The 18677-nt window shown below is 46.5% G+C and overlaps 1 protein-coding gene across 16 annotated transcripts in view; it reads right to left on the reverse strand.

Annotated features, from left to right (window-relative positions):
• The window catches only part of MYCBP2 (MYC binding protein 2), a 705517-nt gene extending 695448 nt beyond the window's left edge, over positions 1-10069 (reverse strand). For 11 of the 16 annotated variants that reach the window (XM_063952980.1, XM_063952968.1, XM_063952974.1 and 8 more), the window contains exon 1: positions 9385-10069. In XM_063952980.1, the coding sequence (XP_063809050.1) occupies positions 9385-9653 (269 nt within the window). In that variant the 5' untranslated portion in view covers positions 9654-10069. The remainder of the gene's footprint in view (positions 1-9384) is intronic. The other 5 variants (XM_063952981.1, XM_063952982.1, XM_063952977.1 and 2 more) reach the window with 1 other exon arrangement.
• Positions 10070-18677: the final 8608 nt, after the last annotated feature.

Consider the following 18677-nt stretch of genomic DNA (forward strand, 5'->3'; position numbering starts at 1 on the left):
ATAGTTATTGTTACCAAAAAAATCGGGTTATTGCTGTAGTGAGCCATCTTTTCTAGAGGCTCCTCTGTTATCATGCTGTTAACTGGGTTTAGATCACGAGTTGTATGGTGTGATTGGTGTGGCTGGTATGAGTCTTACCCGGGATTCAAAATCCTTCCTTATTGTGTACGCTCGTCCGGGCACAGTATCCTAACTGAGGCTTGGAGGAGGGTCATAGGGGGAGGAGCCAGTGCACACCAGGTAGTTCTAAAGCTTTACTTTTGTGCCCAGTCTCCTGCGGAGCCGCTGTTCCCCATGGTCCTTACGGAGTCCCCAGCATCCACTACGGACTACGAGAAATAGAATTATCGGTAAGTAAATTCTTATTTTTTATGCTGCTCAACTGGTGAGATGCATTTACTGGTACTCCTCGGGGTCCCATGTCTGGTTAGATATGGAGTAGTCTGTCCTCTCACCTCTGGCAACCTCCTTTATTATTTGGTCATCATGCGCCAAATGCCCATCTCCTGCTCGCTTTCAGCTTTTGCTTGCCATTGTGGCTTTGTTTTAATAAACCTTATTCAATAGTCCCTGCTCCCTTATGCCCGTTTGGCATAATTCAGCGTTCCATCCTGGTCTTACTCCCTCTGACTTTTTCCCCGGTTAGCCTCTGGTATTCGCTACCTCTATGACACCCCTAGGAAGGTGTTTCCCACTTTGCTCAGCTCTTCTTTTTATCAGTTTCTTCTAATTAGGGATTTATAATATTACCATCCCTCCCCGCTCTGCTCAAGACCCCTCTAGAAGGGGGTGAGTACTCTGACATAGTGTCCTTCTTTCACCTTTGGTGGGCCAATCCGGCCATGCAGGTATTCTGGGCGGAGGTTCACTCTCTTCTGATTTACCCCCTGGGTCCCACAGTCCCGTTCATCCCCAAAAATGTTTTGCTCCCACTACCATTCCATGATTTGTACAAACACCAAAGCAAGCTTGCCAGACATGTACTCAGTGCTACCACCTGCCTAATAGCATAATATTGTAAGTTTCTAAACAATAACCCATAATGTCAGCACGCCTCCAAAAGATCTGGTTTGTTTATGAACATGTTGCTCCCATGTTGGCGTCCCTGCTCCCTCCTTTTAATTGGCTTCTTAAGATATTTTAGATGAAAAGGTAGGACGTTAACTTGGTCAGAATTGCAGATGACTCCTATGAGGCAAGTTGATTTCCCATCACTAGTCTTCAACTTTCATTGTCATTTTTTTTTTTTTTTTTTTATTACACTTTGGAAGCATTAGTCCCATGTGAACACAGGCACCATAAACAATGGGTGTTTTTGTAGCACATTTAAAAATCCATAACTGAAATCCACCAATAAGAATGTAGCATTCCCGCTAGGCTGTTTCAGCAGGGCGCTGTGTCATGCCGGAGTTTAAAGTGCTAAAATGTGCTATGTTCTTATGGACGCTAATCTAACACTGATCCTGGTGGGCCTGCTGTTGCGGGGACTGGTACGCCTCTCCCTGTTCCGTCGTCTCCCCCACTGGGTGCACTTTCCCACAAGGGGGAAAAGTTGGAGATGAATAATCTCACTGCCATGTGAATAAATGCCATGCGCAAGGAGTGGGGGTGCCATGACACTACACCTCTCCCCGAGAGGCCACTCCCCCTTCTCAGGCATGGGCAGCGTACCGTCCTAAATAATCAGTGACCTGCCCTAACAAAACCCTAGAATGAGCATAAATAAGATATAACCACACATAAAACATTAACTTCATTAGAATACAATGTCTTGATTGCAACCATTTTGCATAGTACTCACAGTGAGAAGTAGCTTAGATGAGCCCAATAGATTATCGTGGAAAGGCCACTAGTCCAAAACTGGCAGGGCAAATCAAGGGGGCAATTTAATTAGAAAAAGAAACTGAAATCTTCAGTCAAAGAACAACACATGGAATAGATTCAGTTAATCATTGCAACACAGTCACATTTACTGTTACATCACCTTAAATCCTCCATCACACCTTGGCAATTATAAATTGTAATCTTTCTCACAAAAGCTGCACAAAACAAACGTGCAAGCACAGCAAAAAGCTGCTAACATGACTAGACATACTGCTTTATATGCCATCCAGCCACACCCATAGTAGGGCCTGTAACAAAGCAAAAGATGTTGTCACACACCGTAAGTAGAACTTGTCATGCTCGTTTTCACCACACAGAAATGCTCTGCACTGAAATAAAGCTAAATCTGTCTACATGATGCCAGTAGGTTACTTTCATTTCATTAACCTAAAATGACAAACCAATTTATAGTTACAGCTCTACATTTGTGTTATAACCAGTTTCTCCCATTACGGTGTCTGTAAAATGATAGGGATAGCAAGAAATAGGAAAATGATCCTGTAGTCTTATGACACAATCTGCTATTTCTTACTCCTGTAAAACGCTTTCTATAGCTTTGTAAATGTGTTTGTTACAAAAGCAAATATAACAATCACAAATCCATTTATTTATTTTTACTATACAGTCAACCTAAAACAGTGCACAATATATAAGTGATCCCCACATAACGAATTTAAGATTGCTATTAATCTATTTCAAAATCTTAAAGCTGGGTACATATTAGATGACCAGCAAACAATGCAATGTCGTCAATGTCATGATTTCCCTTGAACTCCCAGACAAAGGATATTGAGAGGTATTCAGAGTTGTTCGCAATCCAAAAAGAGTTAGCAATTGGGCAAAACCATGTTGCACTGCAGGTGGGGCAGATGTAACGTGCAGAGAGAGTAAAGATGGGTAAACACAAGTCAATGTGCTCATGAGCGACATCGCCTAGTGTGTCCCCCTCCCGGCCCGTCCGACGTGGGCATACACACTGAGTGATATCACTTGCAATTTCGCACAGTGACGCTCTTGCAGCTTTGGACAATTTGTGCCTGCCCATGCGACAGAGCGTCTCATTAATAAGGCGCAGGGCCAGGCATCATTCATCATTTACGACGTACACACTGGGCAATATAGTAAAAAATATAACTCAGGAAGGGTTAAAATGAGCAACGTTGTTTACTATATCGACTAGTGTGTACGGGCCTTTAGATTTGAGTGTGGTGTGTTCAAACTGAAATCTAAATTGCAGTGTAAAAATAAAGCAGCCAGTATTTACCCTGCACAGAAACAATATAACCCCCCACAAATCTTACTCTCTCTGCACATGTTACATCCGCCCCACCTGCAGTGATGCATTGTTTTTCCCAATTGCTAACAACTCTGAATAACCCCCATAGTGCATACACACTGTGCAATCTTGCAAAATATATAATCAGTGGCCACATCCAGGAGTATGCTGTCCTTTACTATATCTTCAGATATCCTGCATGTAGGACCAATCAGAAGACGTCACTGATAACTGCAGGGGCGCACAAATAAAATGTAAACACTTGACGATTTGAACGATTTGTCGTTTCGATCTGTTGAAATCGGGCAAATGGTCCAAAATATCGTCCAGTGTGTGCCCAGCTTTAGACTTGAAAGTTTTCTAGCTGTGTACACAACAGTAACTTCGGAGAGATTTGTCCTTTCTGTATGGACTTGCAAGACCCAGCAATCTAAACGTGACACAAGAGCTGTCAGGGTGACAAAGCTAGTGATCGAAATGCGGACAGAGACTGATGCACTAAGGGGGCAATTCAGTACGGTGTGTGCGGACCTCCAGAGACTGATGCATTAAGGGGGCAATTCAGTACGGTGTGTGCAGACCTCCAGAGACTGATGCATTAAGGGGGCAATTCAGTACGGTGTGTGCGGACCTCCAGAGACTGATGCACTAAGGGGGCAATTCAGTACGGTGTGCACAGACCTCTGCTGGAAGTGTTGAGCAAAAGCACTAGCAACAGAGGTACACAGGAAAATTAACAAGTGCTTACTGTTTTGAATGGTAAGGTATACAGCAGGTGTTATCGGGCTGCTTACAGCAAAGAACTGATGTCCCCTCTTACATTTTATATTATTATAAACAATTTAGGGTCACTTGCAAAAGCTCTCAAATAATGCTCTCCCATAGAGCAAGAATAACTGCTCTTTTCCTCTACCTTTCAGCAATAAAAAAATTTTTTGCTGACTTAAATGCTACCCTTAAGTACATTTTTGCTGCTCATCAGATTATTATAAAAATACAAATAAGCTTCACATATAATAAATCCAAAATAGAATTTCATCATACAGCTCTATCAGTATGTCACCACTTGTTACATTGGGGCAGATGTATTAACCTGGAGAAGGGATAAAGAAGTGATAAACCAGTGCAAGGTGATAACGCACCATCCAATCATTTATGGATTTGAAAAATGACAGTTAGGAGCTGACTGACTGGTGCGTTATCACCTTGCACTTATCTCTTCTTTATGACTTCTCCAGGCTTAATACATCTGCCCCATTGGGCTAGCTTAAGGGGGGTACTCACGGAGCGATAATCTAAGCAATCTGACTAAATTGCTTAGATTTTAAGCATGATCGCTCAGTGTGTACCCCGCACAGCGATAGTGATGCGCTATCGCTGATGCTAGATTGGCCTGCATGCAGGCCTATCTGGCAGGTCGCTCACTTCACCCGCTGGGTGAAATGAGCGCCCGCCCGCCCGCCCCCCCCCACACACACACACACACACACACACACACACACACACACACATCGCGCTGTGCTGAGCGAAGGGAGAGATGTGTGCTGAGTAGTTCGCTCAGCACACATCTCTCCCACATCTGCCCGTGAATACGGGTCTTTAGTATGGGCTTGATTCAGAGGTGGACACAGGAGTAATCAGTGCTGTGTCTTCAGTAGCTGAGAAGCTGTTAATGCGGCAAAAAGGGGGTCTTTTTGCCACTGCCGCCTTCTTCTATCCACAGCCCACGTTGTATACTCAAATCACCATCGCATTGGCCATCAGACATCTGCACAAAGGTTGCTCAGACTGTCCAGCTGTCGTGGCGAGTGAAGCAACGCCTGATGATGTAGCGGCGGGCTTCAGAACTACCCAGTAACAGTCTCGGTTTTCTGATACGCGCCCCCTTCCCGCCCACAGACACATGCATCTTTATCCACACTGCTCAGACCACTGCGGCTGCGATGCATGCCCAATAAAGAAACCATCGGACAGCTGTGACCTGAAACGGTCCAGCACCCAAGTATGATTAAGTGAGGAGGGCATATTTTAATTCTGAAGGGCAAAATTTTAGACATGATATATCGCTACATCATGTATACAATTTTGCCCTTAAAAATTAAAATATGCCATCCCCACTGATTAGGTGCAGTGTGCTGTAATGAACACTACAGACATGATCCATGACAAAAATTAACAATTAGACAAAAGATAAACATATCTAGTATTACTTAATCTGGTATCCTTTAAATCTATCAGGAAAGCCTACTGTTTCCGGGAAATTATCCATTACTACAAACACCAGCACTGCCAATGGACTAAACCATATACTGTGTATGTGCGGGATAGAGTGGCAATTGCATAATATTCATGAGATTACATTATGTGACTTTTACGGGCGGATTCAGCTCAAGGAAAAAATAACAACGTGGTAGGCCCGCTAAGTGCTGATGTGTAACTGCACATTGCAGCCAGTGTTCAATCTCAAATGCCCCTTACGTGTTTACTAAAAGCAAGTTCCCCAAGTAAACAGTCCTATAAACACGCCAATAAAACATAGGACATTTCATAATGAAAAAAAATAAGCAAAATACAATGCAGCTTTGTATCTCTAGAATACACTTATGGGCGATTCTTTGTGACGCACGGGACAGCTACACAAATTCAAACTACACACTTCTCCAAAATACCAAGATTTTAGTGGGCCTTAAGTTATAGGGTAAGGTATTGGTACTAAGCAATTAAGTTTTCATATAACAATTTTTTAACAGACCAGTTTAAAAGAAAAAAGAAAAATTAAAAGTGTGTGATGCACAGGACTTTGCAGTGTAAAACTAAAGCAGCCATTATTTACCCTGCACAGAAACAATATAACCCACCCAAATCTAACTCTCTCTGCACGTTATATCTACCCCACCTGCAGTGCACATGGTTTTGCCCAACTGTAAACAAATTTGCTGCTGTTATCAGGTCTCAATTACCCCCTTTATGTTCACTTTCTGGAGAATCACCCCAATGAAAAAAATGATTTCAGATTTTGTACATTGATTGAAGGTAGTACATGTTTAGATAGAAATAGACCCTGTTAAACTTAGGAGGTCATTCTAACCCATTCGCTCGCTGCTTTTTGTCGCAGCCGAGCGAACGGGTCCCTACTGTGCATGCGCTGGCACCATAGTGCGCCGGTGCATGCCAGACGGCCGAAGGCCGTAGCAGGGCTGCGATCGGCTCTGCCTGATTGACAGGCAGAGGCAGTCGCTGGACGGGAGGGGGCGGAACGGCGGCGTTTGGCCGGCGTTTCGTGGGAGCGGTCCGTTTCGTGGGAGCGGCAGGCGTGGCCGAACCGAACGGGGGGGGGGGGGCCGCAGCGGCTGCGTGACATCATACGCAGCCGCTGCGGCCAGGGGAACGATGAGTAGCTCCCGGCCAGAACGCTACAGCTGCGCTGGCCGGGAGCTACTCTTGAAGTAGAAAGGCATCGCCGCTGTGCGGGAGGGGGGGGGGGGGGGGGGGGGCGGCACTGACATGCAGGGCGGACTAGTCCTGTGCTGGGCGTCCCCCGCATGTCAGTGTGAATGATCGTAGCTGTGCTAAATTTAGCACAGCTACGGTCAACTCTGATTGACCCCCCTAGTACACACCTAAAATATTTCACTCACAATCTGCCTTGAGTACATGAAGCTTCGAGTCTGCACACTAGTGATTTATCATTCCACTCCAAGCGAATAACTATCCAAGACATCACGTGATGTTTTTACATGAATTATCAGGAAATGATCAGAAACTCACACACCACAAATGTGCTCAGTAGTGGTTTATCATGGGAGAAATGTCATGTGGCAAGACAGATACAATCCAACTGGTTCTGGAACAAATCGGCGAGGGGTGCAATATATACACTCCGATTATCAGTGCCAGATTCAAATGCCTCCTCCCCTCCCGCCCACTGGCAGCTATTCTAATGTTGCTGCCGACGGGCGCGACAAGTTCATTTCAGCTTGCTACCCCCAGGGCGCCCAAATTGGTCTTTTCACACTTGTGTGCTTTGCGTGCCTAAACCCGAGTGTAATGGGCGCAATCAGCGCGATATATCTGGGGGCATTTAAATATCACCCCACGAACTCCCGTCACGGGAGATCGGGTGTGTGATAACAATTGAATCCCCCCTTGGACTGGTCAGAGGTAAATCAGCTGATTGGCACGATTACTGGTAAGTATGTACCTAGCTTTACATCTACCTCTTTAGAGGGTGTAGATTTACAAAGCGGCAGCTTGGTTCTCTGCGGGTTTCCGTTCAAAATGTAAAGCTGCACTAACATTAAGTGTAAAGCACACCGGGTTTTACACTTAGAGGCAATTCATTTGTTTATAGCTCCTGTAGCTCCCATCTTAACTGCATGGAAGCTATTGAACAGTTTGCGCGACGAGCCCCGTGCTGGTTGCAATGGCCACATTCCCACATGACAATGCACAGTATTAGCCGCATTAAGCAACTTCTCCAGTGCTAGGTTACAGCGCGCTCGGCACTCACGACCAGCCCCAAAGCTCTACTTTACACGGATTCCTGTCTATAACCTCAGGAGCCAGTCGCCAAAACAACTGAATAGCTTTAAATGGGGGCTAAGTTGCCACAAACAATGTTATTGCAGCTTGACATTTTCACCTGAAACCTGCCGACAAACACTTCATAAATATAACCCAGTTTTATTATTAGTTTGTTCCAAAGTATATAAATGTTAATAAATAAGAGCATGATTGTCAACGCCTTAGCACTTTAAACAGAGGGAATGAATCTTTCAAACCTGTTCACACAAAAAACAAGAACACTAAAACACAAAGAGAATTGTGAAGGTTTGTCCAATAATTTTCCCAGCAAGAACTAAAGTTGTAAATAACGTGCGCTTATGTGCTGGCTAACTGTACACAGCCATCTTAAATCAATATTGACGTTTATCTCCTTTTCACTTAAATCTACCTGATGCCCAACATACTGTACTGTCAACATGCAACATCTTGAGGGGGACACTATTGTTCTTTTTTAACACATAAGTGTCAGGGTTTAAAACGGCTAAACATGACCAAAGTGCCTGGGCATGACGTGAAAAGTGCCATTTGTGCGCCAGCAGCTGTTTACGCCCCAACGGAGTAACAACTGAATTGCTCCATTTGATGCCCCGGAAGTGATGGCCGCCAGCACACACATTTGTATTTCCCCCTATGAGGTAACATATTACTAGGCAAATATTCTGCCACCATTTGTTTATCTGCTTACGTTACCATCTTCCTCAAATACAAGGAATTCTACCAATTGTAGTACTTCAAAATAGAAATGCCACTGCAGTTAATAATCTGTATTAGTATTTGTTTTTAACACAGAAGCCATACCTTAAAGACACCAATGTGGACTTATATCAGAATAAAGCAAACCATAAGCAGTGCAATGAACACCTTCTCCAGCTGTCACCTGGAAGCAACCTGAACACTACCACCTCACAGGGTGCCACTTGTAATCTGTCACCTAGTGTCCTGTCACTGCCTATGGAGCCACCTCACCTCCTGTCACTGCTTATAGAGCTAGCTAATTTCCTTTCATCCAGTGCTCTGTCACTATGTATGGAGCCACCTAGCCTCCTACCACCCAGTGCCCTGTCACTGTCTATGGAGCTACCTCACCTCCTACCACCCAGTGCCCTGTCACTGTCTATGGAGCTATCTAACCTCCTGTCACCCAGTGCCCTGCCACTGTCTATAGAGCTATCTAACCTCCTACCACCCAGTGCCCTGTCACTGTCTATAGAGCTATCTAACCTCCTACCACCCAGTGCCCTGTCACTGTCTATAGAGCTACCTAACCTCCTGCCACCCAGTGCCCTGTCACTGTCTATGGAGCTACCTCACCTCCTACCACTGTCTATGGAGCTACCTCACCTCCTGTCACCCAGTGCCCTGTCACTGTCTACAGGGCCACCCTCACCTCCTTTCACCCAATTCCCTCCCATTAGCTATAGCGCCACCTCACCTCCTGTCAACCAGTGCCTACAGAGTAACCTGAAATCCTGTGAACAGGTGCCCTGTCACTATCTACAGGGCCACCCTCACCTCCTGCAACCCACTGCCCTGTCACTGCCTATAGGGCGCCTCACCCCCTGTCACCCCTTGCCCTGTCACTGCCTATAGGGCGCCCTCCCCTCGCAGCCCAAGGTGTCACCTCCCCTACCCACACAGGGCCAGGAGTAGCCCATTACCTGGCCGACTGTCCCGCCTGCTGGTCCCGGTCAGTCACCGCAGTGGTGTAGATTTGCCGGTAGCGCTCAGCCAGGGCCTTGCCGGAGAGCAGCAGCTGGTAGCGGCTCCTGCAGTCAGCCTGCGCCGCGGAGGTGATGTCCTGTGCCCCCGGCATGTTCAGGCGCGCCGTGCAGGACGAGGAAGCCGGGGGAAGGGGGAAGAAGCCGTTGCCCGCCGCTCCAGAGGAGGGAGCCGGGGGAGGAGGGGGTGCGGTTGCTGCGCACATCATCTTCCTGGCTGCTGTGTGTGCGTGTCACTGCGGCCGGAGCATGGGGCAGAGCCGGCCCGGGTCACTGCGTCCGTGCCGGGCAGACGCTCGGTCCGTCTCGCTGACAGCAGCCTGGTGCACACCCGGAATCACCGCAATCCGCACGCAAACCCACGCCCCGAGCGCCTCACCATCCTCTCGGCACGGCGGCCGGGGTCTGCGCTCCCCTCTCTGGCGTCCTGTGCTCAGCCCGGTATGTGCAGTAAGTTCCGGCCGGGTGTGCCGCTACTACGCCGGCCAGGATCTCCCTGATAGCAGTCGCTGCTAAGGTGGGAGCTGCACGCTCAGTGCTGCCATCTTAGCTTCATTATCTCCCAGCGCTGCTGCTATTACTGCTAGTCCCCCCCTCTCTCTCTATTACACACACAAGCTCAGAGCATGCTGGGAGCAAACCTGGCTGCTGCAGCTTCCTCCTAGCAACAACACTGCACCCTACAGGCCTCAGCTGGCTGCTAGTGCTAGTACTACTGCCTTTGCCGGCACACTGCTGACTGCCAGTACTAGTGCCCTCGCTGGCACACTGCTGACTGACAGTATTCCTGCCTTTGCCGGCACACTGCTGACTGACAGTACTATGCCCTCACAAGTACACTAGACTCTTCAGGCCTCAGCTAGCTGCTAGTACTTCTGCTTTCGCTGGCACACTGGTGACTGCCAGCATTCGTAACCTCGCCGACACATTGCCGACTGCCAATACTACTGCCCTCTCCAGTACACTAGACCCTGGAGGCCTCAGTTGGCTGCTAGTACTACTACCTTCACGTGAAGCTGCTGACTGTCAGTACTTCTGCCGTCACCGACACACTGCTGACTGCCAGTATTACTGCCCTCACCAGTACACTAGACCCTGCAGGCCTCAGCTGGCTGCCTGTACTAATGCCTTTGCCGTCACACTGATGACTGCCAGTATTAGTACCCTCGCCAGTACACAGAGCCGGCCCTAACCAATACGATGCCTTAGGCAAAATTTTGTCTGGTTCCCCCTAGCACCACCGCTAGTTCCACCTCTGACCCTGCACCCCTTTCCCAGCACCATCACCCCTCACCCATAACAGTCCTCATTTTGGTGATCCTACCCCATATATTTTAAATAGGCGCACAGCCAAAAAAAGGGTGTGTTCTTGGGAAGGGGCATGGCCACACAGTAGGACCCCCAATTCAAGTTACGCTACACAGTAGTGCAACTGAAGTCATTTTACTATGATGCAATAGTGTGCCTTATTCTCGTTACATCACACAGTAGTACCACTTTACCTTATATACGTTACTCCTCACAGTAGCGCCCCATATTCACATTACATCACACTGAATTGCCCCTTATTCACATTACACCACACCATATTGCTCTTTATTCACATGAGACCACACAGTAGTGCCCTTTCTATATGTTACACCACACAGTAGAGCTACGTATACACATAATGCCACACATTAGTAATGCATTTATACACAATACCACACAGTAATGCCCCTTACACATATGACACACATTATTAATGTCCTTATAAGCATAATGTGCCTCACACATTATGCCAACCTTTATTAATGGCCTTATACACATAATAGGCCTAATTCATACCTGATCGCAGCAGCAAATTTGTTAGCAAAAGGGCAAAACCATGTGCACTGCAGAGTGGGGCAGATATAACGTGTAGAGAGAGCTAAATTTGGGTGTGTTGTGCTTAAACTGAAATCTAAATTGCAGTGTAAAAATAAAGCAGCCAGTATTTATCATGCACAGAAACATTATAACCCACCCAAATCTGACTCTCTGCCTATGTTATATCTGCCTCCCCCCTCCCTGCAGTGCACATGGGAGGTCATTCCGAGTCGTTCGCTCGGAAAATTTCTTCGCATCGCAGCGTTTTTCCGCTTAGTGCGCATGCGCAATGTCCGCTCTGCGACTGCGCCAAGTAAATTTGCTATGAAGTTTGGATTTTTACTCACGGCTTTTTCTTCGCTCAGGCGATCGTAGTGTGATTGACAGGAAATGGGTGTTACTGGGCGGAAACAGGCCGTTTTATGGGCGTGTGGGAAAATACGCTACCGTTTCCGGAAAAAACGCGGGAGTGGCTGGAGAAACGGAGGAGTGTCTGGGCGAACGCTGGGTGTGTTTGTGACGTCAAACCAGGAACGACAAGCACTGAACTGATCGCAGATGCCGAGTAAGTCTGAAGCTACTCTGAAACTGCTACGAGATGTGTAATCGCAATATTGCGAATCTTTCGTTCGCAATTTTAAGAAGCTAAGATTCACTCCCAGTAGGCGGCGGCTTAGCGTGTGCAATACTGCTAAAATCGCCTTGCGAGCGAACAACTCGGAATGAGGGCCATGGTTTTGTCCATGTGCTAATAAATTTGCTGCTGCGATCAGGTCTGAATTAGGCCTAATGTCCCTTACACATATACCACACAATATTAATGCCCTTATACAGATAATGACACACATAATTCTCCTTACATATATATGTGTGTTACATCGGGCAACTCTTTTGATGTATATGCATCTTATTTGCATTGTGGCAAGGATGCAGAAGCAGCTCTGATTAAATTGATATGTGGCATGCTTATATTCTGTGTGCGACTGTGGCTGTATCTGCATATACAGTGCTACGTTACAGTGATTTCCAGGAATATACTGTAACATAGCATTTCCTTGCCAACACACTGCTGACTGCCAGTATTACTGCCCTCACCAGTGCACTAGACTCTAGACCTCAGCTAGCTGCTAGTACTACTGCCCTCACATGCTCATTGCACTCAGCAGGCCTCAGCTGGCTGCTAGGACTGATGGACTTCAGAAAAATGTCATTGAATGATTTGTCAGGCTTCCAACATCAAATCCAGCTACTCATCAAAAAAATCAGATGTTATTGTAACTCTAGATGGCTATACTGTGTGCATGCGCAGAAGCATTCAGTGATTTGAGCATGCACACATAAGCTGAGCTGTGGACAATCAGTTTTCGGGTATCTGCCACTGCATAGATGCTGTCTGCCATCAGATAGGCATTGGAAAGCTGTATCCAATAACCGGCAACCATTGAAAACCTGCATTTCGATGGAAAAAAGTACTTCCATCTGAGAAGTTCAGGTTATTTCTAATAAATATTTAAAATGCCAGTGTTAATATATGCTGCGGAGGCAAGGCGCATCTTATTACCATATACAATAAAAGTGTGCTGTACGTCGCAAACACTACATCGTTTAAGAGAAAACAAGTACTCGTACACATTGTATGAGGTCCAACGCTCAGAGATGTATAAATTTGATATTAAAAGTATATGTATACAATATATCACATGTACAGTATATATCATTCAGTTATAATGTTACAATTACACAAGAAGGAGATAGTTACAAAAGAATCCATTACAGCCACAGGCAGCATACTTTACCCTGTCTCTCAATGCACAGTCCGCTCCATAACAGCAACTAACTCTCTAAGTCTTAGAAACTGCCTATATCAAAACAGTGGGAGTTAACAGGTTATTGGTTTCAGGCTCCTTCCATTGGTACAGTAGAGGGAGGTCTCTCATTCATGATGTGTCATTGGTCAGTTCATATGCAAGCAACGTCCAGCCTTGAAGAAGACATCAGAGGGGTTTGCCACTTGTTTCTGGCAGGGAGATTCTTTTGTTCACTTTAGAATGTGGCTTCATATTCTTACATTCAATCATAACTAATCTTGCAATGTGCTACAATCTAACCACAGCTATCAAATTAATCCACACATTCTCCTGATCATTTTGACACTAAGCATGATATAATTAACTTGTTCCGTTCCAATAATACATATATATCTGATGTTAAACTCAATTATATAAATACATTATAATGTCTGGTGCTTGACATGTTTTATCTATGTGTAATTTATGTGTTGCATGAAATAAGTGTCTGCGTGCGTCTTTATGGAGTTTCTCACCGATTGTGCCTTTTACCATATATACACCCACAATGCTGCAACATGCACGCCGTGCGACTCTATGCATGATGTACGGTAAAGACGCATGGTGCATCCATACACGTCAATTGTCTTCTTTTTCCGACTTTGACACATCGAATCGGGAACATCCATGGTTGCTAACCATTATCTTCCAGATCCATCCCTAGCTGCTAATACTACTGTCCTCACCGCAGAAACATATTAAATGAGGTGACCCGTGTGCCTTCTCTGTCTGGGCCCCTCCTCTCTAGCACTAGTAGCCAGCAGCACAAGCTAGTAGTAGACTCTGGCGGTGTGCATGTGCAGCTCACCAGGAAACGGCCGCAGCACCATAATTTCTGCAGAACTCCACCTCTGGACTACAGAGTGGTTAGTATTAAAGTAGTTAAAGAAAATGGTTGCAGGATGTGTGGTTTAGGATCTTTGGACCCAAGGGCCTGTATGCACCATGCACCCATTATAGATATGCCCATGCTTATAAGGAGATTAAGGTAGGTGGAGATGGGGGGGTGGTCCAGACTATCCATGTCATTAAGCCCCACCCCTCACAGTAAAATGCTACTATTTATGCATCTTTGAGTTTGGGGTGCAGCTAAAAGGTAAAGAGTACCATAGAATTGCATCTTTAGGCCCCACCTCCTCCTTGACCCTGTTATTCTAATCCCCATTCTGTCCAGTGTATTAAGAAGTAGGAGGAGTGCATGCTCTTCCAGGGGTGCAGGGGACTACCTGAAAAATTGCTTGCCTTCTGCAGGATCCGGTAGAGTAGAGTAAAGTTTTGCTCAAGCCACTGCCTCACTAGCACCCTACAGGCCTCAGCTGGCTGCTATCAATATTATTATTTTCTGCTGGTACACTGGGCTCCACAAGGATTAACATCGGGGGTGTAGAGTAGGATCTTGATCCGAGGCCCCAACAGGCTCAAAGCTTTGACTGTTCCCAAGATCAGAGCCGGCCCTAACCAATATGATGCCCTAGGCAAGATTTTGGCTGGTACCCCTAGCACCACCGCTGGTTCCGCCTCTGACCTTGTACCTCTTTCCCAGCACCATCACCCCTCACCCATAGCAGTCCTTATTTTGGTGTTTGTACCCCCTATATTTTAAATAGGAACAGTTTGCACATTTGGCGCACAGCCCAAAAAGGGGTGTGTTTTTGCTGGCATGGGGCATGGCCACACAATAGTAACCCCAATTCCAATTACGCCACACAGTACTGCAACTTTATTCACATTTGATCATGCGATAGTGTCCATAATTTATATTACATCCCACAGTAGTATCACTTTACCTTATAAACATTACTCCTCACAGTAGAGTCCCTTATTTACACTACATCACACTGAATTGCTCCTTATTCACATTACACCACACCCTATTGCTCTTTATTCACATTAGACGACACAGTAGTGCCTTTTCTATATGCAACGCCACATAGTAGAGCACCTTATACACATAATGCCACACATTAGTAATGCATTTATACATATAATTCCACACAGTAATGCCCCTTACACATATGAGACACATTATTAATGTCCTTATAAACATAATGCACCTTACACATTCTGACAACCTTTATTAATGCCCTTTTACACATAATGTCCCTTACACATATGCTGCACATTATTAATGCCCTTATACACATAATGACACACATAGTGCCCCCTACACATTTGCTGCACATTAATAGTGCCCCTATACACATAATGACACACATACAGTAGTACCCTTTTACACATATGCTGCACATTCTTAATGCCCTTATACACATAATGACACGCATAGTGCCCCTTACACATATTCCGAACACTACTGCACAACCAACCCACTCTCATGCACACAGCAATCACACTGCCACTAACACTGTGACCTCTGCCTGTGCTTGGATACAGATGTGTCCTCATAAATCTTGGCTCAGTGCTAACGCCTGGCACCTTTTTTTTAATCAAAATGCATTTTATTTGCATTGCTATGTGGTTAGGATGCACAAGCAGCTTCTACTGATTAAAATGATATGCAGCATGCCTATATACTGTGTGAGACTGTGGCTGTATCAGCATATGAAATGCTACACACAGAATATAGGCATGCTGCATATCATTTTAATCAGCAGAAGCTGCTGATGCCCCTAGGCATATCAAATGCCCTAGGCAATTGCCTAGTTTGCCTATACCTATGGCCGGCTCTGCCCAAGATGCACAGCGCCGCCTCCTCTATAACCCCGCCCCCGTGCATAGGAGCTCAGTTTGTAAATTGGTGCCATGCAGTAAGCAGGCAATCAACAGGGGGGCTGCATTTGCAGCCCATGATATAGCTAAAATTTATGAAAAGAAGAAAGAAAACTTTCAAAACTTCAAGGGCTGCAGCTTTTATGTATGTCATAAGACATACTCTGCTGCAGCTCCATCACTCCCCCAGCGGCGCTGTATACTCCCGTGCCTTGGTTGCCGGGTTACTACAGCGGAGGCTCCGGTGTCCTTCTTGTTAGTCACACACGCCAGCCGCTGCCCTCCAGGATTGCGTGACCGCAGGTACAAGGGGAGGTAAGGGGTCTCTTTGGCTGCTGTTAACCGCGATCCGGCGCGGCCGTGGGAGGCGGGCCGCGCGCGCTGGTGTGGACAATGTAACTGGGCAGCTGCTCCACTTGTCACCGGGACACTGGGCACAGGTGGGGGGTTTTCCTCTCATAAAACCCTGCAGCGCCCAGTGGGGAAGCCAGCAGAGGGATAAGGCCTAAACTGTAGCCCCAGCCCCAGGGCGCCATTTCAGTGAATGTTCCCGCCCTGGAGCTGCATATCTCTCCCTCACTCCCTGTCAGCAGCCATCACAACGGAGCTGAGCTGTTCCTTGGACTGCTGGGGCAAATCCTCCTCTGTAAAGTCGCCTGATCGCCAGCGACAGTGTTAGTTAAGAAAGAGTGCATACATTCAGGGCTGTGTGGTACAAACACCCTGTGATATACATCCAGTATCTACTGTGTTTTGTTATATCTACTGTTTACATATATAGCTTTACTGAGTATTACTTTGTATGGCTAGTCCAGTGCAGTTTTATGGTACATAATTTCTGCATGGTATGCTTGTGACTATATATGTGTGTGTGCATGTAGCTGCTGCGTGGCTGCCATATCGGGTATTTCACTTAGTGTGCTTCTCCTATATTCCTTAACCTGAGGGGGCTAAGTGTATCAGGTTTTTTCTGTATAATATAGGTTTTTCACAAGATATACTTGCTGTGTATTTTTCCTTGTGATTTATAGTCACCATACATCTCTTGGATTCCTGGTTTGTGCTTACACAGTCACACTTCACTGGGAGTTCTTGCTAGGTATATCGCTGCTCAGAATTGTACCAGGTTGCCTAATATTTTGCTTCTTGTTATGTCAGCTACACGAGGCAATGGAGCTGGGGCTTCTCCCACATTACGTGGTGGTGATGCAACAGACATTTTGGAGGAAAATTTGGCAGCAGAGAGTCAGGTTCAGGGGGTTCCTTACTTCCCAGTGGGTCTATAGCACCGGGGGCAACAAATGACCCACCTTGGGCTACCTTTTCCACGCTGTTAAACACACTTGTAACTAAATTGTGGGACCACCTGTGCCAATGCAGCAGTTTATGGTCCCAGCTATTAATCCGCCATGGGCAGATCAAATCTCCACTCAGTTACAGCAATTGAACCGGTCACTGACTAAATCTAAGTGTCACTCTCTCCCGCCTAAGACTAAGACGTCTTCTAAACGGGCCATCACCTCCTCACAATCCACTGCTATCCCAGACACGTCCTCTGAGGAGGATGGTGTATATACTGATCCCACAGACAGCGACTCAGATGCTTCTGATGGGGAAGGGAAGTCAATGGTGGATGTCCCTGATTTGATTGAGGCTATTAGGCTCATTCTTCAGGTCTCTGATGATCCTGAGCCTGCCTCTAAAAAGCTGGACAGATTTAAACGTAAGAAGGTGGTTAAACAAGTTTTACCTCATTCTCAACACCTGGCTGACATACCTCAGGAGTGCTGGGGAAATCCGGGGACGAAATTCACACCTAATAAGAGACTGTTGGCTCACTATCCTCTCTCCGCGGAGCTATGTAAAAATTGGAAAACTCCTCCGCCAGTAGATTCACATGTGGCGCGCATGGTAGTTTCCTCTGCTCTGCCAGTAACTACCATCACCTCTCCGAAGGAACCAACGGATAGACGTGTGGAGGGTTGTTTGAAAGCAATTTACACCCTAACGGGGGCTGTGCATAGGCCAACCATTGCAGCAACTTGGGCTGCTGAAGCTGTTGAGGCGTGGGCTCAGGAGCTAGGGGCGGAGTTACCTTCTAATGCATCTGAGCATACTCGACAATGTCTCTCGTATATTACCACGTCTTCTCTGTATCTTAAGGAGGCAGCATCCGATGCCAGGGTGCTGGCAGCCAAGGCTGCTACTACGTCCGTCTTGACCAGATGTATCCTTTGGTTGAGATCCTGGTCGGTGGATATGGATTCCAAGAAAACCCTGGAGGTGCTTCTTTTCAAGGGAGACATTCTCTTTGGAGAAGACCTCAAAAAGATTGTGGCTGATCTAGCTACTGCCAAAACGGCTTGCCTACCTAGTATGGCTCCTTCCACGCAGAAGGCTAAAAGTACTTTCCCTCTGCCCTTTCATCCTCCAGGTAAAGCAAAAGGTCAGGCGTACCCAAAGCAAGCTTGTGCTTCCAGACCTGCAAAGCCCAGACCGAAGCGAGCCTGGTCTACCCGTCAGCCTGCCTCCAAAACTGACAAGCCTACCGCATGATGGGGCGGGCCTCACTCTGGGGGATCCCAGGATGGGGGGCCGACTTCTAGGTTTTGGCCAGAAATGGTTGAAGACCACTTCGGATACCTGGATAAGGGAAGTCGTCACTCGAGGTTATTCTTCAAGAATTGTCCACCTCATCGATTTTGCCTGACAGATGTGCCTCTGGACCCGACAAAGGCAAACACTCTGCATTCGGTGGTACATTCCCTCATGTCCACAGAAGTGGTCGTACAGGTGCCTTTGGCTCAGAGA

This window comes from Pseudophryne corroboree, chromosome 2 (assembly GCF_028390025.1).
Source record: "Pseudophryne corroboree isolate aPseCor3 chromosome 2, aPseCor3.hap2, whole genome shotgun sequence".
Lineage (NCBI taxonomy): Eukaryota > Metazoa > Chordata > Amphibia > Anura > Myobatrachidae > Pseudophryne > Pseudophryne corroboree.